The sequence below is a fragment of the Pseudophryne corroboree genome, chromosome 7 (genome assembly GCF_028390025.1).
Source record: "Pseudophryne corroboree isolate aPseCor3 chromosome 7, aPseCor3.hap2, whole genome shotgun sequence".
In the NCBI taxonomy this organism is placed as follows: Eukaryota; Metazoa; Chordata; class Amphibia; order Anura; family Myobatrachidae; genus Pseudophryne; species Pseudophryne corroboree.
This window is the reverse complement of record NC_086450.1, coordinates 81,489,055-81,512,687: the sequence shown is the minus strand read 5'-3', so window position 1 is coordinate 81,512,687 and position 23,633 is coordinate 81,489,055. Positions and strand designations below refer to the sequence as shown.

Genomic DNA, 23,633 nt, shown 5'->3' with positions numbered 1-23,633 from the left:
TTTGCCTCTTGAGGTTTTACTTACTTGTAGGGTCTTCAATGGCCAACAGATCTGTAGGTTCACTTGGATGACCAACACCAGCTTCGTTTTCTGCACGAACCTGGAATTGAACCTCTGTTCCCTCAATAACATCGGTTACTCTGTATTGACAATCTGGTCCAGATGTCCTTCCAGCCTTCACCCAACGTGTGCCCATTTTTTCTTTCTTTTCAATTACATATCTGTTGGTTTAATAATGGTGAAAAGTAAGTACTGCAATGTAGCTTAACAATTTTACAAAACAAGATCTAAACCTGTGCATTTTCATGACTAACCTTTGAATGGGCCTTCCACCATCATTTTTGGGGGCTTCCCATTTTAATTCTACATGTCTCTTTGTTACATCAACCACTGTAAGGGCGTATGGTGGTCCAGGGGTAGCTAAAATGCAATTGAAATGTTAAGAAGCCATATATTGGGAAACTGTATATTAAGGTTTGCAAACACTTTTGCTTAAGAATTCAAGCAGTGAATATAATTACAACTCAAAGTTTGCTTTGCTATGCTGTATTATAAAATGTAATAGAGCTTACTGAAAGTATCCTTGGCCAACACTGAATCTTCCAGCTCACAATAGTCACTTTGTCCCACAGCATTCTCAGCAGCAACGCGGAACACATATAAGGAACCTTCAGAGAGTGGTGTTACTGAACATTTGATGTCCTTTACTGTGGTATCCACTGTCTGCCAGCCTTTGCGTCTTACATCCCTTTTTTCAACAATGTAGTTGGTAATTGGAGAGCCTCCATCTCTTTCAGGGACAGTCCATTTGAGATCTGCTGTATTTTTAGTTATATTGATAACCTCAAGCCAGCGGGGTGGTGAAGGAGGATCTAAAATATAAAGCACACATCATTAGCACCATAGGCATTCATTTAAAATTAAATGCATTTTATAAGTAATCGGATGCATGGTTAAGAGTACTAGTTGGGAAATAATTAAACTTAAAGACTGCTGGAGACTCTATCTTGAATCTGAGGCATAGTTTACATTGCAGAGTTATGCATATAGCATAGCTTAAAATTGTTAGTGTAATCATAAACTATAAACACCATTATAATGCAATTCTATTGTGGGTTTGGTCTAGTCATACTCGTATATACAGTAAATGGTAATGAAAACTAGGCAAAACTTACTCAGTCTCTCCTTGCAGAGCACTGGATCACTTGGTTCACTAGGTTCACTTTCTCCAGCCTTGTTTACTGCTCTTACTCTAAATGAGTATTCTTGCTTCTCCATTAGACCTTTCAAGAAGTGTTCTGTAGTTGGAATGCCATCTGCAACTCTAACCCATTCATCAGTTCCAGTCTTCAACAGCTCAATGACATAGGACTCAATCTTGGCACCACCATCATGCTCTGGTTTCAACCAGTTCAGGAATGCAGATGTTTTAGCAACATCTTTAACAGTTGGTTTGCCTGGAGCCCATGGTGGATCTAGAATACAAGCAAAGAAATGTAAATTAAAATATATACTAAAACTGTATAAAATATACTATATAAATCTGACTAATTTCATTTGACAACATAAAATGAAATGTACCAATTGGATCTTTTATTAAGATGGGTTCAGTCTCTCTACTTGGCTTTCCAGGGCCAGCTAAATTTTCTGCCAAAACACGGAACTGGTACTTCTTTTTGTTGGTTAGTCCTTTGACTCTGTCAAATAATAGAACATGCAATTATTTACAGATATTTTTGTGCATACATTTTTATTGATTTCAATTACACTAAAGGTAACTACTAGAATGCCTTTTCATTTGAAGTGCTTACCTGTATGTAGGATCTTTCACAGGAATCTTGTTGCATCTGACCCATTTTCCAGATTCAGGATCCAGTCTTTCAATCCAATATCCAGTAATTGGACTTCCACCATCTTCATCTGGTTCATTCCAGGACAAGGTCACTGAGTCCTTAGTTATGTCAGAAGGTTCAAGGCGAGTTGGTGGACCTGGTGGATCTGCAAAACAGAATCAACAAGAAGTATTGTAAGACATCAGAGGTTCCACAGATCAGAGCTTAAGTTGAGACATAGCAAAAGCAATATCAGTACTTTCATACCAAATGAATACTTGGCAATCATTGAGATTGACTGGACTGGTTCTCCAATGCCATACATATTTTCAGCACTGACTCTGAAGATATACTCTTTAAGAGGAGTTAGTTTTGAAGCCTTGAATCGTGTTTCTTTGATTGTTGATGACAGTTTGTTCCAGATTTTACTGTCACCAGCTGACTGTTCCAGAATATAGTTGGTAATCTTTGAACCACCATCATCCCTTGGAGGATTCCAGGTCAGTACACAAGATTCATTGGTAATCTCAGAAATGTCAAATGCAGCTGGAGGTCCAGGTTTATCTGTGTACATAAACAGATAAAATATTAAAGTGAATCATAATAAGAGTGCTGTAAACCACAAACCATACAGACGTAGCCACGCTATCATGGCTACATCTAGGCATGAATGCAGCTCATTTGCCGTAACTCACACGCACATGCGCATGCATCTTAGTTGTGCCCGTGCCCCATGGATAGTGTATGGGGTGGAAAAAGGCATGGCTAGGTGCGGGTGCATCTAGACACGCCGGGAGTGCACATTCCAGCTAGATGTAGCCACGATGAGCGTGGGTACATCTGCATATCTACTGAATGGGCTCTGTTGAAAGGAAATGTTAATGATTACAAAAATTATGTATATATATTTTTTTTATAAGATTGAGTGTTCTTAGTAGAAAAGTTTACTGGTGTATGATTTAGCTTGTTTTTTTTTCAATAACAGAATGTCATACCTAAAACATTAACTTCAACAACTGCTGTAGCCCTGCCAGAGGTATTCACAGCTTGAATAATGTAGGTTCCAGAGTCGCTTCTTGTGCTGTCTGCAATTGTAACCGTAGAATGTCCAGGTTTGGACTCAATAGTTATCCGCTTGTCAACTCTTAGAAGGGAGTCTGCTTTGTTCCATGTAACCTTAGGCTCTGGTTTTCCAATAATGGTAGCTGGTAATTCAATTTTGGTTCCAGCCTTCACTGTAATGCCAGCTATCAATTTCACATCCAGGATAATTTCTGGTGCCTCTGTAATTATCAAATCAAATATAGGTATAAACATCTGAGGCATTCACATTTTCATCAGTAACTATCTAATACTAGAATACTGCATACCTTTGGGATCTGTAGCCAAGATGTCATCTGTTGGCTTGCTTGGTTTACTGGCACCAAGTCTATTGAGTGCTTTTACACGATATGCATACCACTGGCCTTCAGTGAGATTGTCTACTTGGAACCTAGAAAGAAGAGTGTTTTCCATGTTAGTAGACAAAATATAAATTGGATGCTTATCAGTGTTGCAAATTGAAACCACAAATCACACTTACTTTGTTTCTGTAACAGAATCACCACAAATTTCCCATTTGTCTGTACCACGCTGGCATTTCTCTACAAGATAACCCTTAATGCGTGAACCACCATCATATTTAGGTGGCTCCCATGTCAGGAAAATTCCTTTGGCAGTTGGATCTCTCCATTTAACATTTTCAGGTGGGTCGGGAACAGCTGTAATAAGAGCAGAAAATCAGCTAATGGTTTAGCAGAATACAGGTGCTGCCAAATGTCAGAGGAATCATGCTCTCTCTTTACTGCCACTTCCCAGTGGAAATACAGGCTAGGGGAACATATGCTTTTAATGCATTATATTAAACTTTGTATTTGCAAAACTAACTTACACAGTTTGGGGTAGAATATATTATCATATAATACAATTAATTGTAACCTACTTGCTGGTGCAGACATGTTCACTGGCTCGTCAATGTATGCAGGTTCTCCTGGTCCACACTTGTTGCAAGCTGAAACCCTGAAGAGATATTCTTTACCTTGGATAAGGTCAGATACTGTGAACTCTTGGTCAATGACATTTTCTATAACCTGTAACAAAAAAACAACAACTTAGTATATCAAGCTGTCTTTCAAATCCAATATCTGTAAAACATAATCCATAACCGAAATATCTTCATGTCTTTTGAGTTTAAAATGTAGCTTGGGTTATGTTACAGTAAGTCTCATTGCACATGTGTTACATTGGTTTTGTGATGTGAACCCAGAGAGGGTTTATTTGCAAAATTACTGACAGGCATGGAGCATTTGGAGGAGGTTACTGGAAGTGTTGGCAAAAATGCAGTCATGTTTCAATCGTTGTGGGGGGATGTGGTTAATGCTGTGACTGCAATCCCACAGGCAGCTGCAGTGTTTCCAGTGTCTTCCTGTGCATGCTGAAAACTTTGATGATTGACTGATCTTTGATGGATGCTGCATCTTTTTACGCAGCTGCTGGAATTAGCAGAGCTGCAAGTGGGCATCTTAATACAAATCCAAGCAGCTGCGACATTAGCATATTTTTGCACAGCTGCTGCATACACATTTGCAGCGCTGAAGGCATTTTCATAGAACTTAGGTCCATAGCATGCAAACTAAGCTATCAATATAATTAAAATTGTAAACTGCAGTAGAGCTATTACACACCCTTGCCCAGGTCTTGCGGTTGACTTCTCGTTTTTCAATAAGATATCCAGTCAGCGGGCTGCCACCATCATTCTCAGGTGCTTCCCAAGACATGTTAACAGTGCTTCTTGTGAGGTTCCCAATTTTCAGCTCTCTTGGAGCACTTGGCCGAGCTAAGACATTTTCAGATAAATTTATTACAAAGAAAAAAATCTATATCTATCAACACAACTTTAGATAGAATTATTTGCACTTACCAATAACATTGACATCAATTTCTCCAGACACTGATACCACAGTATTTTTAAGCTCTAATGTGTAAATTCCTTTATCAGGACGTTCACTTGGAGAAATAACAAGCTCTGTAAAGGTCGCAGTGGTGTCTATTTTAACACGGTCATTGCTTTCCAAGACTGTATCATTTACTGACCATACTGCAGTTGGAGTTGGGTAGCCAGTAATAGGTACATGTATTTTAAGAGGTTCAGGAACAATCACTTCAAGGCCATCTTTGAAAGCCCTTAAGTCCATGGTAGGTGGAGCTGTAGAGAGGAAACAAATGAAAGCATTTTACACTGTTTGTAAATATATGCAAGCTTTAATATCCAGTAGATTTAAAAAATAAATACTGGAACACCAGTTAAATACTCACTGTGAGGGTCATCTGCTGTAAGAGGTCCAAGGCTTTCAGTAGGGTCTGAAATGCCAGCTGCATTTTCTGCAGAGACTCTATAATAATAGTTTGCTCCAGCCTTCAAACCAGTCACCTGATGCAATCAATAAAGCAGGATAATAGATAAGTTAATGAGTATTATAATAAAATTTCTGGTGAAATTTTTTTAGATGACTCAAAATCAAACTGCCTAAATTAAAGTTACAATTAACAAGTGTGCATATTACAGCCTGGAACATATTACTTTATTAGACAGAATTAAATTTCCTATTTTTTTTGCATTAAGTAACCACTCTCAGGTGGTACCCTAGAACACGTGTGTGGGAAAACACCCATCTGTGTTCACAGGCATGTAGAGGTATATTTAAAACAATATATTCTTAATAATATAATTGAGCTTTGCTTTTATTAGTTTCATGTTTCTTGTTTAATTTATAATATTTAAATATTTGGAATTTGTAAAAAAATAAATTGAATAATTACTGTGTGCAAGATTTACTAAAGCTCCTAAACAGAAGTGGAGGTGCTAGCAACCATCACATTTTTGCTATCATTCATCATTCACCTTAGACATTCTAGAAAAATGATAGCGAGAATGTAATTGGTTGATGTGGAAAACAACTCCACTTTAAATTTTTAGAAGCTTTACTAAATGTTCACTACAACTCGACTAAAAAGCTTTTCAGACCTACTGACCTAGAATTATAATTTGTTTTGTGCTTTATATTGGCAACAGGGCCGGTTCTAGACCTTGTGGCGCCCAGGGAGAAAGTGTCCTGTGGCATCCCCCCACCCCCAAGGCAAAACAGGGTTAGTGCGCGCCATAGACGTGTGTCGAAAATAGGGGCGTGGCTTCATGGGGAAGGGGTGTGGTCACAGTAATGCCCCCTGTAACTGCACTCAGTACTGTGCCCTCAGTAGTTGTGCCCCCAATACTGTGCCCCCTGTAGCTGTGTCCTCTGTAGTTGCACCCCCAGTACTGTGCTCCCTGTAGCTGTGCCCTCAGCAGTTGTGCCCCCAGTAGTGTGCCCTCAGTAGTTGTGCCCCCTGTAGCTGTGCCCCCAATATGCCCCATATAGCTGTGCTGCTAGTAGCACCACTTACCCAAAAATTAAATAAATATTCACCATCCCCGCTCCTGCCTCCTAACCGCTACTGCCCTCCGTCTCCGGCCGCCGGCACCGCTCCTCGGATCTATGGGAGAGACGTCATGACGTCTCTCCCATAGCACCGCACAGACACTAGAGGTCAATTGTGACCTCTAGCATCTATGGCCATTTCCACGATGCTGTGCGGTGCACGATGACATCATCATGCATGGCACTGGCACCAGTAGCGGATCTTGCCACTGCAGCGCCCTTGGGTCAGCGGCGCCCCGGGCAAAAATCCTGCTTGCCTGTGGCAAGATCCGCTACTGATTGGCATTTACTAGAGATATTTTCTACAGAGTCTGATTCTGAATTTACCTTGTATGTAAGATCAGGAGCAAGTCTCATGTTGCAGCGAATCCATTTGTCTGTACCCTCTTCACATCTTTCAATAATATAGCCTAATACTGGGCTTCCTCCATCCTGCAGAGGAGGTTCCCATGTAAGCTGAACAGATGACTTGGTTTGTTGAGAATGGGTAAGGTTGATCGGAGGGCTTGGTTTATCTAAGAAGGAAAGTGCACATAATGTTAGTTATTATCCATACAGAATTTTAGAGTGTTAAGAACACAACAACCAGGAGCAACTGCCTACCAATTGGATCTCTGATCATTATAGAGCGTGTAGCAGCACTTGGCTTGCCAACTCCAGCTTGGTTTTCAGCTCTGACCCTGAAAATGTATTCCTTGTTCTCCACAACATCATTGAGGGTGGTTCCAAGCTCATCTGGTTTGGTGATCATGGCAGTGTCCCATTTGATGGAAGCTCTGTCACGCAGCTCAATAATGTATGCAGTTATTTCAGATCCACCATCATACTCTGGTGGTTCCCAGGTCAGTGATGCACCAAAGCGATTGACATTACAAACATCTACATTCAAAGGAGGTCCTGGAACATCTGTAGCAAAGGTATTGGTTCATATTAGATCATTTTGTACAACATAAACTAGAATATAGTATCTATTATGAATATTGCAGCTTTTATGTAATACTCACCAAACTTGTTCTTTGCTTCAACAGGTTTGTCTGTTTCCACTGGTTCACCAGCACCTACTCTGTTCTTTGCACTTACACGGAAGAGGTATTCCACACCTCCTTTCTGGAGTCCAGTGACGGTAAATTCACAGCTATCAGCATGGTCAGTGACCAGGACCCAAGTCTTACGCTTAATATCTCTTCTTTCTATAATGTAGCCAGTGATTTTACTACCACCATCAGTCTCTGGTTCTTCCCAAGCAAGACTGACTTCTCCATCATATGTATCAATAACCTCTAGGTTTCTGACAGGTCCAGGGACATCTGAAATAATTTTTTTGCTGTTAGTTACTGACTACTAGATTAAAGCAATTTGTGTTATTATTGGTTGCACTGATAGGAATAACTTACCAATAACATCTAAGTTGATATGTGCCTCTGCCTTGCCATGTTTGTTTTGCAGTATGATTGTGTATTGCCCCTTATCAGCTTTCTTTGTTTCAGGAATTCTGAAGCTTGTGGCAGTTGCGGTGGTATCAACGTGCATTTCAGGTAAAGTTTCATCTTCCCTGCGCCATTCAGCTTCGGCTTTTGGATAAGCATCATATGGCACAGACATTGTAAGTGGTTTCCCAGCATCGATCACAATGTTCTGGTCTGCTGTCTTGATCTTTGGTACAGCTGTCAAAAACAAGTTGGCGAACATTAAAATTACTGTTCATAATACTTCATGCAGTTAATAATATTTTGTTAATTTATTTAGATGACATTTCTAGAATGAGCATGTGTACACTATATATTATTTATTAAATTGAAAATTAACTCAAATGCTGAATAAAATAATATAAACATGACAATCAGATTGAATGTAATGATATTTACATATCATTACATATGACCACATCATACATCCCACCAAGAACCTTTGCAATCTGATGGACCATTATGCTATAGATAACACATATCCTTGTGTATCAATGCCTATTTCAGTAGAGATTGTAAGCTTGCGAGCAGGGCCTTCCCACCTCCATGTCTATTATTACCCAGTTTTATTTAGTCAATGTTGCTTCCAGTTGTAAAGCGCAACAGAATTTGTTGCACCATATAAGAAACTGTTAATAAATAAATAAATAAATATTTTATTACAATTCAACCTTCTCATAAGTTATTTATTGTGATGCTGTTATATGTTTTTCTCTTGGTAGAAAGGGCATTAGAAACATGAAAAAATTATCAATATAATTGGTTACAAAATAAGCACAATGTAGTGTGTGAAATGCTTCCATATAAAAAACATACTGTACCTGCTAATTCAAGTTTTGCTCTAGCTTCTTTATCCTTGGCGATAAATCTGTATTCCCCTTGATCACGGGGTCTGATTTCACACACTTGCAGTCTGTGGACTTTGCCTTCGCTCATCATTTGATGTTTGTCTCCCTGGACAATAATCATGTTGTTTCTCAACCACTTGACTTCCACTCTATCCTTATTCAACTCAGCCTCAAAGATGACATCTGAACCTGGAGCTTCATAGGCATCAAGTGGTGGTCTGATAATCTCAATAGGAATTTCTAAAATGGAAATTAAGAATTTATATATAAAGTATGTAAATGACACTTACAGCCTACAGTCAAGAATACAATGATTTTTTTTTCATTACCTTCAACAAAAAGTCTTGCCCTAGATTTTCTCTCATCTACTCCGCAAGAATATTCGCATTCATCTTCTGGTCTGCAGTCTTTAATAATAAGTCTGTGGAGGCTTCCATCTTTCTCAAATTGATATCTTAAAATAAACCCATGAAAAATGTTAATAAAACGGGGATCACAACCGAGATGCTAAAAAAAAGTTATATCAATAATAATATTAATATAAGTTTCTTACTTTTTGTTCTCCCTAAGTTCACGACCATTTCTGTACCATTTTACTGACGCTTTCTCTTTGGAGAGCTGACAAGTAAAAACAGCATCCTCAAATTCAATGACAGTTTGGTCTTGCAGATGCTGAACAAAATCTGCTGGAGCTTCTGTGATCAAAAGCTCTGCTACAGCTCTGTCTTGTCCAGCAATGACAGTGTATTCTCCTTCATCAACAAATCCACAGTCCTTGATAATTAGAGAATGTTTGTATTTGTCAACCTTATACAGGACTCTTCTGTCTAGAACAACTTCTTGGCCATTCTTCATCCACATGACTGTTGCATTTGGACGATTGACTTTGCAGCAGAAAGTGACTGACTTCTTTTCCATTGTCTCAATATCTTCAATAGGCTCGACAATCCTCAAGTCTTCTTCTGCAAGTAACAATATAAAATCATTCACAAATTCTTGCCATATGATGTAATGGAAACTAAAATAAAATGTTGTATTCCAGCTACTTACCTTGTACTGTTAAAGAGGCAGCAGACTTGGCAGTTTCACCCCTGTGGTTTGCCAGGGATACAGTGTAGGTGGCTTGGTCATCTAGCTGAGCCTCTCTGATTCGAAGAGTGTATACCAAGTCTTTGTGCACCATCACATATTTTGGACTATCAAATATTCCTTCATCATTCTTGAACCACTTGGCTTTGGCCCCTTCTGTGTTGACTTCACAGTTAAAGACAAGTTCTTGTCCTTCTTTAACAGTTTGGTCCTTAACAGGTGTTATGATCCTAAGTCTCTCTGCAATTCAACATTTCTCAATTTCAGTTAACATTCACCGGATGCATTTTTAACATTATTGTAGCCTATATAACAATTTATATATTGCATCTCAAAGCTACATGACTTAGGGTCGGTTTTGGTAATCATTGAATGCATTGCATATATTTAAGCATTTTTAGTATTATTATAGCCCATTTAACAATTTATATATTGCATTTAAAAGCCACATGAAAACAAATCTGCAAATTTATCCTGTACAGCTATAGCAACAGTTCTATAATCAATATACATCTTAAAATAACTGAGGTTACTGTATGGTAAAACAAAATTTGGCTATTTAAAACACAGCATATTCAGAATGTTCCTCATCATTTAAAGTCAGGTTAGACATTTACAAATGAAATGTTTAGTACACAGTTGTTTACAGTTACCTATTACAAAATTGTTTCTATAATTACTGTAAATGCATTTAGAATTATTAAAAATTTGATACAATATCAAACAACAATTAGAATGTGAACTTGTCATGCATATTTTGTAACAACGTACCAATTACTGTTAGTTCTGCTTGTGCTCTGGATTGCCCAATCATGACAGCATAGGCTCCATCATCTTCCTTAGGCACCGAATCCTTAACAACAAGAATTCTTTTCTTGCCATCAGAAAGGATGTCATACTTATCACCCGACTCAAGGACTGTGTCACTCTTTAGCCACTGAACTTCAAATGCTTCTTTTGAAACAGAGCAGATGAATTCTGCTTTTTCCCCTTCCAGTACTTCAAGATTCTGTGGTCTAGAGATAAACTCTGCAGCAAGTTCTAAAAAGTGAAACAATATCTCATTAGATAATAATATGATATGACCAGCCTTGACACTAAAAGTCACTTCTCATGAAACTTGCATTGCAATGCGATAAATTACCTTTTATTGCAAGTTTGCCTGTTGTCCGTGAAGTTGGCAGTCTGCAGTTGTATTCACCAGCATCATCCAAGTGGATGTTATGAATTATCAAAATCCTCTTTCTACCTTCAGCAATATGTTCATACCTTCCACCATCGGGCAACTCATCGTCCCCTTTAAACCAAGCAACATCAGCACTGGCCTTTGAGACTTCACAGACTAGTTTCACAGATTCTGATTCAGATGCTTCAATATTAGGGAGATTTTTAGTGAAAATAGCTTCTTCCTCTGCAATTCAATAAAACACAATGCATGTTGTTAGATTAAGCTTCATAATCATAAACATGTAAAAATACATGATTGTAGATAATATATTACATTTGATTATAATTCCATTCAATTATTAAATATTGATAGGTAATATTGTTTTCAAGTAGGGAGAAACAATGTAGGTGAGGGAGAATCACATAAAGTGGAAATGGAAATCATGTTATGTGCTAGGGTAGTACTCTAATGTATTTAGGCTTGGCTAAGATTTTGTTCCTTTATTTCCTTACCGATGACTGTAAGCAGTCCAGAGGTTCTGGCCATTTTTGACTCGCATACATACTCTGCTTCATCATCAAATACACATTTGTTCACTACTAAGGCTCGTGTGACTCCTTTAGAAATAATATCATATTTTTTGCCCTTGCGAATTTCAATTCCATCTTTGAACCAGCGAACCTGGATTTTGAAATAAAAAGCGGTCAAAGTGGGCAAGGCAAATAAAAGACACTAGTTATGGTAAATAATATAAAAGCAGCAAGTGGTTAATAGTAAAACAAATGCTAAAGATGAGAGATCAACAGGACAGTGTAAGCAAACATACCTTGGCACTTTCACGGGAAATTTCACACTCAAACCGAGCGGTTTCCTTCTCTTTAACTTCAAGGTCAGTGAGAGGTTTGGTGAATTCCACAAATGGAGCTGTATAAAAAAAAATGTTTTTAGTTTTTTCAGTTCTAAATCAATATTTGTGAAGTAAATTATGTTTTGTGACTCATTAACCAATGATATTTAAACTTCTAATACAAAGTTCAAGGCTGCTAACACAATAATAATAATAATAATAATAATAATAATAATAATAATATACTGTATGCTCTTTAAATGAGTACTGCATTTGGATAATGAACAATGAATTGTTCGTATGTAGGTATATTATAATAAACTTAACTTATCCATCCCTACCCCCATAGAAAACAACTTACGCTCTACATTCAAGAATGCAGATGTCTTGAAATCCTTGGCATCACATGTATATGTTCGTATGTCATCTGGTGTGCAGCCATGAATGATAAGTTTTCTGACTCTGCCATCTGCGACAATGTCATATTTCTTTGTCTTGTGGATTTCTTGTCCATTCTTAAACCAGTTAATCTCAGCATTTTCTCTAGACACCTCACACTCGAGAACTGCAGTAGCTTCCTCTTCTACTGTTTGGTCTTCAAGAGGCTTAGTAAATTCAATTGGAGGTTCTACAAGATGAAATATCTGTTAGAAAGTGTTCCACTTTTTCATATGTTAAAATAGAAAGATTTGAAATTATCACTTTACCTTTTACAATCAAGTTGGCCTCGGTCTTAAAGTCCTTTGCAGTGAGTTTTACTTCTCCGGCATCTGGTATTTGCAAGTCCCTGAGGGTAATTGTGTGAACTCTTCCTTCAGCACGTGTGACAATCTAGCAATTCAATAAATTGGTACATTGGTCCAAAATCTCCATTATAGTATCATTTTTTTAAGTTTCTTTTAGAGTTGCATAAAAACCAAATCAGTGCAGAAAAATAAAATGTGATCAATTTCTTTTTATGGTATTGGTGAAGTGATCTCTGCACACATAGAAAATCCATGTTTCCATAGTAGGATACTTTGGCTTATAATATTCAACACTAATGACTGCTAAATTTGTAGTATATCAACTTTTTTTACACAACATTTAAAATACTGATTTGCTGACATGCGCTGCAGTTAAAACAAAACCTTTGTGTATTACATTTAAGAAATGCTAACATACAGTACAGTAAAGCATATTTATATTAACTATATTTAATGTATAAAAATAATTAAGAATTTTTATTTTAAAAAAAGTCTGACAGCCAACACTATCATTAGAAATGAGTTATATGTGTGTGTGTGTGTGTGTGTGTGTGTGTATGTGTGTATGTATGTATATATACATATATATACATATATATATATATATATATATATACATACATACATACACACACATATTGCCCAGTGTTTGGTCACTACATAGATAACATTTCTTTAAAATGAAACGTAAAAAAATACCATTGTACATAGTTATACAATGTTGTTGCATTATAAAGAAATGTTTTAAAAAAGGCTGCTACTGAAGTATAGTCAAGTTGGGATAATGTTAAAGGACACAGATCTCTGATATCTTGAAATGTAAAAGGAGCACTTGAAGTTAAGTTATAAATAGCAGACGAGAGGACCTGGAGTACAAATCTGTCCACAAAGTTATGCTGTCAATTGCCTGAAATGGAATTTTAAGCTTGCAAATCCCCATATATGCACAATTCTTTACTACAGCTATCAAGTGAATGAAAAACTAATCAAGGATTTAATTTTATTCAACATAACTCATCATGAATACTTGCCTCTTTGAAGCTAACTATATATTCTTGAGCATTAAGAAAATAGAAAATCCACCAAAACATCAAAATATGCAGATTGTTTATATTGATGAGTGTATAATAATAATAATAATAATAATAATAATAATATTAAAAAAGTCCTACATGTATTTAAAATATTATTGTTTCAGTAAGTAAAAGGGTGTAAATATGTATTTTATTATATAAATTTATGAGCTTTATAAGTCCTTACCTTATCACTTGGTTCCAGCTTTTGACCATTGAGGAACCACTCCACGGGGATCCCTTCATAAGAGAGCTCACACTCGAAAGTGGCTGATTCCCCAGCTGTTACAGTCACGTCTTTTAGGGGCCTTAGCAGGCCAATTACTCGGGCTTTTCCAACAGAAGAAGACATATTCCATTAATCCCTTCCGCCACGTAAAGCTAAGGCCCTCACCCTCCTATTTCCATTGTGGCTTTCCTCCAGGATGCAGAGCACTGCACTGAAACTATTTAAGGTCTTCCAAAGTGACTACTGAGGGGTGGATCCTTTCCCAATTTGCATATGGTGTTTCCTTACATTGAACAGAGTCAGCAATATACTGTATGTGTGTAGCATCTGTTCACCCACCAATCAAGCACTTGCTACATATGGCATACCCTTTTAAAATAGCCAAGTAGCTATTGGACAGGGACAGCTGGCACCTGGCTACCTTATCTGATGCTGTCCATCAATCTCTTGGCACTTTCTAGAATTGTAACCATGATGCTCTCTCTATCAGCAGTTAACATGCCAACACAGCAAGTCTTTCTTTGTAACGATCCTCTTTCATAACAATTTATTACAGAAGCATCCTTGCTATCCATGATGACTCAACAATTTCACAGCAATTAATTAGTTGATTCTTTATGTTAAGTAATACAATATACTGTGTTGTAGATGAAAAATATGTTATTTTATGACAGTATTACATATGATTGGGCATTCTCTGTATTTGCTATCTGCTCAGACAGGAATATATATATTTACATTTGGAAAAAAAGTGTTTTTTAAATTATACATGGTGCTGCTGCCATCATCTAAAAATATGTTGCTTTTTATGACAGCATGACATATGATTGGAAATTATCTCTATTGCTATCTGTTCAGACCAGAATATATATTTTTTTAATTTGAAAATAATAGTTTTTAAATTATACATGGTGCCACTACCCTCATCTAAAAACATTTTTTTTATAATTTATACAAGAATTATGAAATGTTGGATAATATGGGTTTTCTGCCCAAGGGCATTTCACGACTAGAGGGGTCCTACGTTAAGATTACTCCTGCAAGACATTGTACTAATCTTCAGAAATACGCCACTGGCAATATATTTCTGAGGAAAGCACTAGAAAAATGGAACTGGCATCCATAAGATAAGTAAATTCAATTGGTGCAGAGTGAGTGGCATAAACCCCCCTTGACTCAGGGATCTGTGTGCACCATACACCCTGCGCCCATTAAAGTAATGCCCTGCTTTTGCCATATGAACATATTAAATATTATTAATGTGAAATGGTAAACAAGTAGGTTGAGATTCTACAAGCAATGCTATTTAGTTAATGTAAGGTTGTACCTTTCACTTTGAGATGTGCACTGGATTTTGCATTGGCTGCTTGGAAATCGACCCCGCCGGCTTGGTCCATCTGCACGTTATATAGGATAAGGAAGTGCTTTTTGCCCTCTTCCTTAATTTCACAGTCCTTAAGTAAAAATAAAAATAATTATTACAATTTAGATTACTACCCACTTTCGGCACATTTGAAAAATAGGCTTCATAGATTATTTATTTGACTGAGAATATACTAAGAAACTAAAGTTACAGTATCTTAACCTAAACACTAAACGAATCTTATTTTATTTCCATAAATTCTATTTTCACTTCAACACATGGGGTCTTATTCAGAGTTGATCGTAGCAGTGAATTTGTTAGCAGATGGGCAAAACCATGTGCACTGCAGGGGGGGGGGGGGGGCAGATATAACATGTGCAGAAAGAGTTAGATTTGGGTGGGGTGTGTTCAAACGGAAATCTAAATTGCAGTGTAAAAATAAAGCAGCCAGTATTTACCCTGCACAGAAACAAAATAACACACCCAAATCTAACTCTCTCTGCAAATGTTACATCTGCCACACCTGCAGTGCACATGGTTTTGCCCTACTGCTAACAAATTTGCTGCTGTAATCAACTCTGAATTACCCCCATGGTCATTAACTCCAGACATCCTTAACTCTTTAGCACAGTTCCATTGTTTTTGCCTCTATCTTATAGCCTTCTTATCTTCTCTCATATGACTTTTATTCATGTGTAGTATGCCTCTCAAATGCAATATCTTGGAATGTGGTCTGATGTCAGATGGTAGAACCAATGACATGTAGTATGTCATTTTATTGATGGTTCTGGTTGGGTAGCCATATTTAGTACAATCTGCAAATTTAGTTCGCTTATGGCCTATCCAGAGAAAAAGCATAAAGCAATGTCTAAAATATGCATCATCATACTGTATATCCAATACAATTAAACAATTTTGTTTTTGCAGATATATAGATCTAATGTGTATAAGCATTTGAAGCTGCAGTATACAGCTTCAAATTGGAGTAAACTATGAAATGCGTGACACAAACAATATTAATGTTCAACGCCTAAAACCCAATAGCACATGTATACTATCAACGAAAAATCGGTATTTGTTAGCAGTACTTACTGGAGAAGAATGTAATGCATCTCCTTTCAGTTTCCAGTTAGCATGTACATCCTCTTCTGATATTTCAGTCTCAAAACGTGCAGTTTCCGTTTCTATAACCTCCACACTGTACAGGGGGCGGACAACCTTGATATCACGTTCTATGACATAAAGAATTTTAAAAAAGTAGGTAGTTAAAATATTTGATCAGTGTCCAAAATTCCAAAAAACAAGAGTTGGCTGATAAATTTCACCTTCAATGTTGAGCTTGGCAGTGGTTTGGTCTGTTCCACAGTCACAAGTGTATTCACCAATATCCTTCTTTGAAGCTTTCTTGATTGTGAGAATGCGTTTCTTTCCATCGGTTTTAATGATTATGTTCTTGGAGGGGATTATCTCCTGTCCGTCCTTGAGCCATTTCACCGGTGCTTTGGATTTGCTGATCTCACAATGCAAGACAACTTCATCTTTTTCCACAGCGGTGTAATCCTGGAGTTTTGTTGTAAAGTATGGGTCTCCCTCTGCAAGTTAGAGACATTATTACGTAATGCCAACATTATTGTTAATTATTGTATACATGTATTTGTTTGTTTCGAGTGAAGTGCAAATCTGTGTTTTTTGGGTTCCATAGTCAAAACTTACCTAGCACAGTAAGTTTTGCTTCATTTGTTTTTCCCATGGCCTCGACTTTAATTAGAGAAGTATCATCCAGAGTGACGTCTTTGAATTTAATAGTGTGGAATTTGCCATCATCGTGCATTGTCACCAGCTTGCTGGGATGTAGGCGCTGGTCATTTTTGAACCAGCTAACCTGAATGTTGTCATGAGATAGCTCAACAGTGAATTCAGCTGTTTCTTGTTCTTTAACTGTCACATCTTTGAGTGGTGTTACAAATTCGAGACGAATACCTTTAACACAAATTAAATATTAATTAATAGTCTTTAAAAGCATGCTGTTTGTGTGAAAAGAATGTACATTTACATAGATCTGCCGTAAAGTCAAATGTTTTCATCCAGTTTTATGATAAATTGATTGATGCTAATTTACAGACAACAATTATCTGTAATACAATTTTGATTTCATTGAGCAATTTCCAAAAACACAAACACACTTTTATTTTCATAATTTGTAACTAATACAACCAAGGAAATTCAAAAAGCAACAAACCTTCAATGATAAGTTTGCCACTAGTTCTCTTATCTTCTGCCTCAAACATGTATTTAGCTTCATCTTCAAAGGCAACTGACTTTATAACCAGGGCATGTCTTGTGCCTTCAGCAACAAGTTCATACTTGTCATCTCCCTGGAGATCTTGGGTTCCTTTTAGCCAACGGAATGTCTTAGGCAACCTAGAAGTCTCACATTCAAATCGTGCTTCATCTTTTTCATACACCTTGACATCACTGAGTGGGGTGATAAAGATGAGTGGAAGTTCTATAAGACAAGACAAAATTAATTAGTTATACAGGGTATATTTATTTTAAATTCAGAACAATATTAGCTAATTAGCCCATTAAATTATAAATCTATAGAAAGATTTGCAAGTACAAAAATATCCATTTGATGAGCAGTGAGACTGGGCCATGCTAAATATTGCAGGTGCAATATGCCACTTGGCTTAAGAACATGCCTGTGGTTGTGCAGCATTCTACCTATTGGGACTGTGTGTACTATATGTTTTATTACTTAACTTTATACTATACTAACACAGATAGCAATACATACTAATTTTCAAGTATTATGTATTATAACACCTGCAACACTTTAAGAACTCAATTTACATTGGTTTTTAATGTAGGTCTGTTTGGTGAAATTATTATCAACTGTATATGGTAAACAGCAAATGCTGGTTGCATTAATACCGTTCTGCTGAGAGCAGCCACAGGCTGAGGTGCAAGGGGGCATGAACAAATCTGGGGGACATAGTTTCCCCGGTGCCACTTCGGCTGCACAGGGGGTGCCGGTGGCCACATGGGGACATTTAGCAGTGTAGTCCTGGCCTCTGCTGGACCCTACAACAAGCCTCAGTAACTAGTACTCTACCCCACCCTGTGCCCCTGCATTATTCTAATATAAACCTGTCTACGTAATCCTTTATTTTGCCCCCTCTTACCTCTACCCTTCTCCCCTAGTCTCCTACGTCTATTCTCTCCTATGTTTTCCATCCACCCCTCTGCTTCCTTTCCTATCCTTTCCTGTTACCCCACTTTCAGTCACCTCTTCCCCACCATGGGCCTACCACCCTACCACTCAGCCCTGCTCCCTCCTTTCCATGTCACCTCACCTCCATCCACATCACATTATACTCCCTCCCTGCCCTTTTCCTGCAGTTTCCCCTTTTAGCTTAGTAGCCCACACCAACACTACACCCGCTTTATCCCTGCCATTATCCCTCCATTATCTTAGGTGATTTTAACATCCCAATCAATATCCCCTGCCTCTAAACTCCTTAACTTCACATCTTTCCTTGGTCTTTCCCACCCAGTGGACTTTCTTGCCCTCCCATGTGAATGGTAGTTTACTTGATCTGGTCTTCACTAACCATCTCCTCTCTCTTCTGGCTCCCTGGCCTTCATTGGCACCCCTTCCAATTCAAGCTTCTCACACTCACTTACAAAGACATCACCCACTCCTCTCCCATTTACATCTCAGACCTTATTTCCTTTACACTCCTGCTCATCCTTTTCTCTCCGCTAATGTATGCCGCATCTCCAGCCTACTAATTACCTCCTCCCCCTTCTACCTCCAAGATTTTGTATGTGCTTCTCTGGAATTCTCTACCTCTCCCCCTCAGACTCTCCACCTCTCTACAAGACTTCAAATTGACTCTCAAGACCCACTCTTCACCAAACCCAGTAAACTGTCATCCTAAGACCTCTGTCCCATGCTTACTGTCTACACTTTTTTTTGTCACCTGTCTGTCTACCCCTCCCCTTTAAAATGTAAGCTCTCATGAGCAGGGCCTCGTTCCCTTCATGTGGTTTTCCTTGTCTTTCTAACTCTGAACTGTAAGTCACTGTTTTCTTGTCTTTCTTATTTGTTTATGTACTCTGTGATTAAGCACTGCAGATCCCTTTTGGCACCATATAAATAAAAGCTCATAATAATAATAATAATAATAATAATAATAATAATAATATTACCTTTCACTTTGAGATTAGCTGCATTTTTGGCATTGGCAGCCTGGAAAGAAATCTCCCCGGTCATGTCCAGTTTGCAGTTATAGAGTATGAGGACGTGTTTCTTTCCATCCTCTATGATTTCACAGTCCTTTTTTGCACACAAAAAAAATATCAGTTGGGGAATTTGAAATACATTCTTAAATAATATATTAATTAATAAATTAATCAATTAATCAATCAATCAATCAATCAATCAATCGTCTTACGGGTGAAGGAGATAATATTTCTCCTTTAAGTTTCCACTGAGCATGAACATCAGCTTCTGAGATTTCAACTTCAAATCGTGCTGTTTCACCTTCAAACACCTCCACTCCATACAAGGGGCGCTCTACTTTTATAATGCGAGCTAAAAACACAAATTAAATATGTTATAATGTATTTCATTTGATTGGTAAAGCAGTTGTACTAAGTCTAAACACTTTTTTTCAGCTGGTACCTTCAATGTTCACATTTGATTTAGTTTTATCTGTTCCACAGTCACATTCATATTCCCCTTTATCTTTTTCTTCAACTTTCTTAATCTTCAGAATTCTGCGTTTGCCATCAGTCTTAATAGTTACAGTCTTTGAGGCCTTAATTTCTTGGCCATCTTTAAACCACTTCACTGGTACATCTTTGCTGAGTTCACACTCAAGGGTGACGTCATCCTTTTCTACTGCAGTGTAGTCTTGCAGTTTTACAGTGAAATATGGATCAGCCTCTGTAAACAGATTACCCAAAACAATCAGCATGGCATATAAAAACGTGTGCAGAGGTAACACGCCACCAGGCATGTCACCTTTAGCTGTTTACAATAAAAACACAAAACAGGATATAGGTATACATATAGACATGAAACAAATAACAGGCAAACATACATATACAGATTGAGTATCCCTTATCCAAAATTCAAAATCCCACATTTTTGGGTCCCCTACTGAGATAATGACTTCTATATTATATATTATGTGTATATATAGATATATTATATAGAGATATAATGTAATATACATATATATGTGTCATTATCTCAGTAGGGGAACAAAAAATGTGTGATTTTGAATTTTGGATAAGGGATTCTCAACCTGTATATAACACCACACATAGGAAACAATATATTGTCTTAACTACAAACATACATACAATGTGAATAAAACAGTGACCATTTAAAATTAAACTAAATTTAAAAAAAAAATAAACAGCAAACATAAATTTTTGAAAAAGCAAGACATATACATAAACATACAACTCCTGTAAAATGTACAAATAACAAACAAAGACAAATAAGAAAAACCCAAATAAGATTTGTAAACATACAAAACAAGGAAATAAGACACCCATATATACACACACACACATAAAAATAAAGTTATAACACATAGAGGACATAAAGAGTAAAAAGCTTCTGTTTTTATGAACTTACATTACAGTACATTTACAGAAAGACAAAAACAGTATGTACTGCATGTAAATAACAGACAGTATGAGTTAAAGTTCTCAGTTAGGTCTAGTCTGTCAATAGAGCTCAGTTAGATTAATGAGAATAAATAAAGATTTTAAAATGTGAATTAGATACTACTAAAAATAAAAAAGGCTGAATACAGCACAGATAGCAAGGATAGCGGTGGTAAATTACATATGCATAATGCCAATATAAGTTGTGTGTTGTTTTTAGTAAAGGCAAATACAAAATAGAATTATTTTTTTTTTAGCATATTCAGGATGCACCTGATTATTTGCAATGGTTTAATTGCTAGAAAGCAGTTAGGCATATATATATATAAATATATATACTAAATATGTTAGGGGTTACAAATTAGTGAAATGGAATAAGGGCACATTAGCATATTATTATAAGCATATACGCAGGAAGATTTTATTTCAAGTATTTGTAAGTAAAATACAACACGAAGGGACATTACTAAGACAAGAATAAAAAGTAAGAATTGAGTAGGATGGCCTTTTAGTGGAAAATATTTAGATTATCCCACTGATGAGCAAAGGTATGGTGGCATTTTTTTTAAAAAGCTGTGTCAATAGCATATCCATCTTCATGAATTTTATAGTAGCAAGTCAATGTTTATCCATAGAAACCTAAAAAGCTTAGCCTACTGTATGCTAATTAAGTTAGCGTTTGTGCAGTGGAGCATAGTACGAAGAGTATCAAAGAGGAAGGTAGAAAGAAAGCAAAAGAAAACGCTTTACTGAGCCAAAAAGTGAGCAGACATGGACTCTCAGGTGGATCGCCATAGCTAGATTCAGTAGCAAGGACGCTGTGCTTGTGTAGTAACAATAATAATAATAATTATTATTATTATATAGCTGTACAGATGACGATAACAATTGCGCAACTGTCATGCTACATATATTCCATACCTAATACTTTCAGTTTTGCTGTTGTATGTAGACCTTTAACTTCTGCTTTAATCTGGGAGATGTCATCTAGTGTCACTTCTCTGATTTCCAGCCGGTGAACTTTGCCCTCTTCAGAGATAAGAATGGTTCTACTTGTGTGAAGTTTCTTGTCATTTCTATACCAGGTAACTGGCATATTCTCATGTGAAAGCTCAAACTCAAAGTTAGCAGTTTCTCCTTCTTTAACGGTTTGATCTTTAAGTGGTGAAATAAACTTAAGTCTGATGCCTGCAACAGAAGTATCTCTAATTAACACACTGTGTAACCTGCTTTTGACTAACAATCCACTGTATGTTTAGAGCACCATAGTATTAATATGTAGAGATGGGGCAACAGGTTTCACATTGCTACAGCTCCAGCAAGACTTAAAATAAGTCACTGTTGGTTTGGAAAGTTTACACAAACACCAAAATAATGGTGTCAATTAAATATTTGTGTACTTGTATTTTGCCCAATGTGGACTATTAAGTTAGTGCAAGATGTGTGCCCATCGCTACTATTATGATCGACTTGCCTTCAACAGTGAGCTTGGCAGATGTCTTTTTGCCTTCAACTTCAGCAGTGTATTCTCCTTCATCCTCAAAAGCAGAATCATTAATGACTAGGATGTGCTTCTTTCCATCTGCAATAATGTCAAATTTGTCTCCGGCCTTGATGATATCTGGGCCTTTTGACCAAATGACATTTGCTTCTCGGGTGAGAGCACATTCAAATCTAGCCTGGCGCTTCTCTGGTACTGTAACATCTTTTAGAGGCACAGCAAAGTCAAGCTCAATTTCTGGAGACAGAAGGTTGTTTGTAAAAGATAAGCAAAGAAATGTTACCAATGGTTGGACAGGTAAGCAACCAAAAGATGAATCAAAATCCCATAAAATCAAACATACCTTTTACAGTAAGAATGGCTGAGGTCAGTGCATTCAAAGCTTGGAATAGAATTTCTCCAGCCTGATCAACCTTGACTTTGTGGAGGGTAAGGAAACGCTTTCCTCCTTCAGATCTGATTTCACATGTCTAGAAAACAATTGGCATTATAAGTACAGAACGCATGGACTTTTGTCTCTACATCTATTTTAGTAGTTATTTTACATTTTGTGGTTCAGTTACTGTACATTGATTCACAATTTGGCAACTACATAGAACTTAAACAGTATTTTGTAGTATTACTAGTTGTGATGTATTTTAATTTCATGCCTCTTGCAATGGCAGAAATGTGTAATGTTTCTGTTTACTGTACAGTGGGCCTTTTTCTGATTTGGAAAAAAGCAAAAAAAGCAAGTAACTGTATCTGACACAAAGAATGTTGAAATGCACAGGAAGAACATCCAATTATAGTTTTCTGTGCAGGGTAAATACTGGCTGCTTTTACATGTAGCACACAAATGTTACATGTATTTTTACACTGCAATTTAGATTTCAGTTTGGACACACCCCCCCTAAATGAAAATCTCTGTGTACATTTGACATCTGCCCCACCTGCAGTGCAGCATGATTTTGCCAGGGTGAACCTTTACTGGCTTTTTCATTGTTTTACTTCCAAATCAGAATAAGGCCCAATGTAACATATGTGCCTATTTTAATAATTTTAACCGTTTAACTATCTGGCACTGTGGGCATCTGTTTTTATAGAGCTATGCCTCAAAACATTTATGTACCTTTAGTTTAGTATTTCCTAATTAATTGCACATACAGTACCATATGAGTAATGTGAATATGGTTCCAATTGTATCTGGTACTTATGACCTGGATGACCTATGATTTGCTCAGGATGCTTTAGTACTTACAATTTTATGTTTAAATTATTTTTTATTAT

General features: G+C 37.0%; 1 protein-coding gene across 29 annotated transcripts in view; it reads right to left on the bottom strand.

Annotated features, from left to right (window-relative positions):
- TTN (titin) overlaps positions 1 to 23,633 on the bottom strand; it is a 302,099-nt gene that overhangs the window by 83,483 nt on the left and 194,983 nt on the right. For all 29 annotated transcript variants that reach the window (XM_063933349.1, XM_063933371.1, XM_063933359.1 and 26 more), the window contains 40 exons: positions 22,708 to 22,834; positions 22,338 to 22,601; positions 21,785 to 22,051; positions 19,866 to 20,129; positions 19,636 to 19,775; positions 19,391 to 19,517; positions 17,415 to 17,681; positions 16,889 to 17,155; positions 16,501 to 16,767; positions 16,268 to 16,407; positions 15,140 to 15,266; positions 13,771 to 13,913; positions 12,472 to 12,595; positions 12,126 to 12,392; positions 11,744 to 11,841; positions 11,430 to 11,598; positions 10,894 to 11,160; positions 10,521 to 10,790; positions 9,711 to 9,989; positions 9,214 to 9,622; positions 8,990 to 9,114; positions 8,634 to 8,900; positions 7,741 to 8,010; positions 7,351 to 7,653; positions 6,950 to 7,252; positions 6,674 to 6,861; positions 5,187 to 5,301; positions 4,792 to 5,076; positions 4,556 to 4,707; positions 3,814 to 3,961; positions 3,415 to 3,592; positions 3,203 to 3,324; positions 2,828 to 3,115; positions 2,100 to 2,396; positions 1,812 to 1,998; positions 1,582 to 1,697; positions 1,176 to 1,475; positions 573 to 872; positions 315 to 420; positions 25 to 221 (listed from right to left, as the gene is read on the bottom strand). In XM_063933349.1, coding sequence (XP_063789419.1) covers positions 25 to 221; positions 315 to 420; positions 573 to 872; positions 1,176 to 1,475; positions 1,582 to 1,697; positions 1,812 to 1,998; positions 2,100 to 2,396; positions 2,828 to 3,115; positions 3,203 to 3,324; positions 3,415 to 3,592; positions 3,814 to 3,961; positions 4,556 to 4,707; positions 4,792 to 5,076; positions 5,187 to 5,301; positions 6,674 to 6,861; positions 6,950 to 7,252; positions 7,351 to 7,653; positions 7,741 to 8,010; positions 8,634 to 8,900; positions 8,990 to 9,114; positions 9,214 to 9,622; positions 9,711 to 9,989; positions 10,521 to 10,790; positions 10,894 to 11,160; positions 11,430 to 11,598; positions 11,744 to 11,841; positions 12,126 to 12,392; positions 12,472 to 12,595; positions 13,771 to 13,913; positions 15,140 to 15,266; positions 16,268 to 16,407; positions 16,501 to 16,767; positions 16,889 to 17,155; positions 17,415 to 17,681; positions 19,391 to 19,517; positions 19,636 to 19,775; positions 19,866 to 20,129; positions 21,785 to 22,051; positions 22,338 to 22,601; positions 22,708 to 22,834 — 8,530 coding nt within the window. The remainder of the gene's footprint in view (positions 1 to 24; positions 222 to 314; positions 421 to 572; positions 873 to 1,175; positions 1,476 to 1,581; positions 1,698 to 1,811; positions 1,999 to 2,099; positions 2,397 to 2,827; positions 3,116 to 3,202; positions 3,325 to 3,414; positions 3,593 to 3,813; positions 3,962 to 4,555; positions 4,708 to 4,791; positions 5,077 to 5,186; positions 5,302 to 6,673; positions 6,862 to 6,949; positions 7,253 to 7,350; positions 7,654 to 7,740; positions 8,011 to 8,633; positions 8,901 to 8,989; positions 9,115 to 9,213; positions 9,623 to 9,710; positions 9,990 to 10,520; positions 10,791 to 10,893; positions 11,161 to 11,429; positions 11,599 to 11,743; positions 11,842 to 12,125; positions 12,393 to 12,471; positions 12,596 to 13,770; positions 13,914 to 15,139; positions 15,267 to 16,267; positions 16,408 to 16,500; positions 16,768 to 16,888; positions 17,156 to 17,414; positions 17,682 to 19,390; positions 19,518 to 19,635; positions 19,776 to 19,865; positions 20,130 to 21,784; positions 22,052 to 22,337; positions 22,602 to 22,707; positions 22,835 to 23,633) is intronic.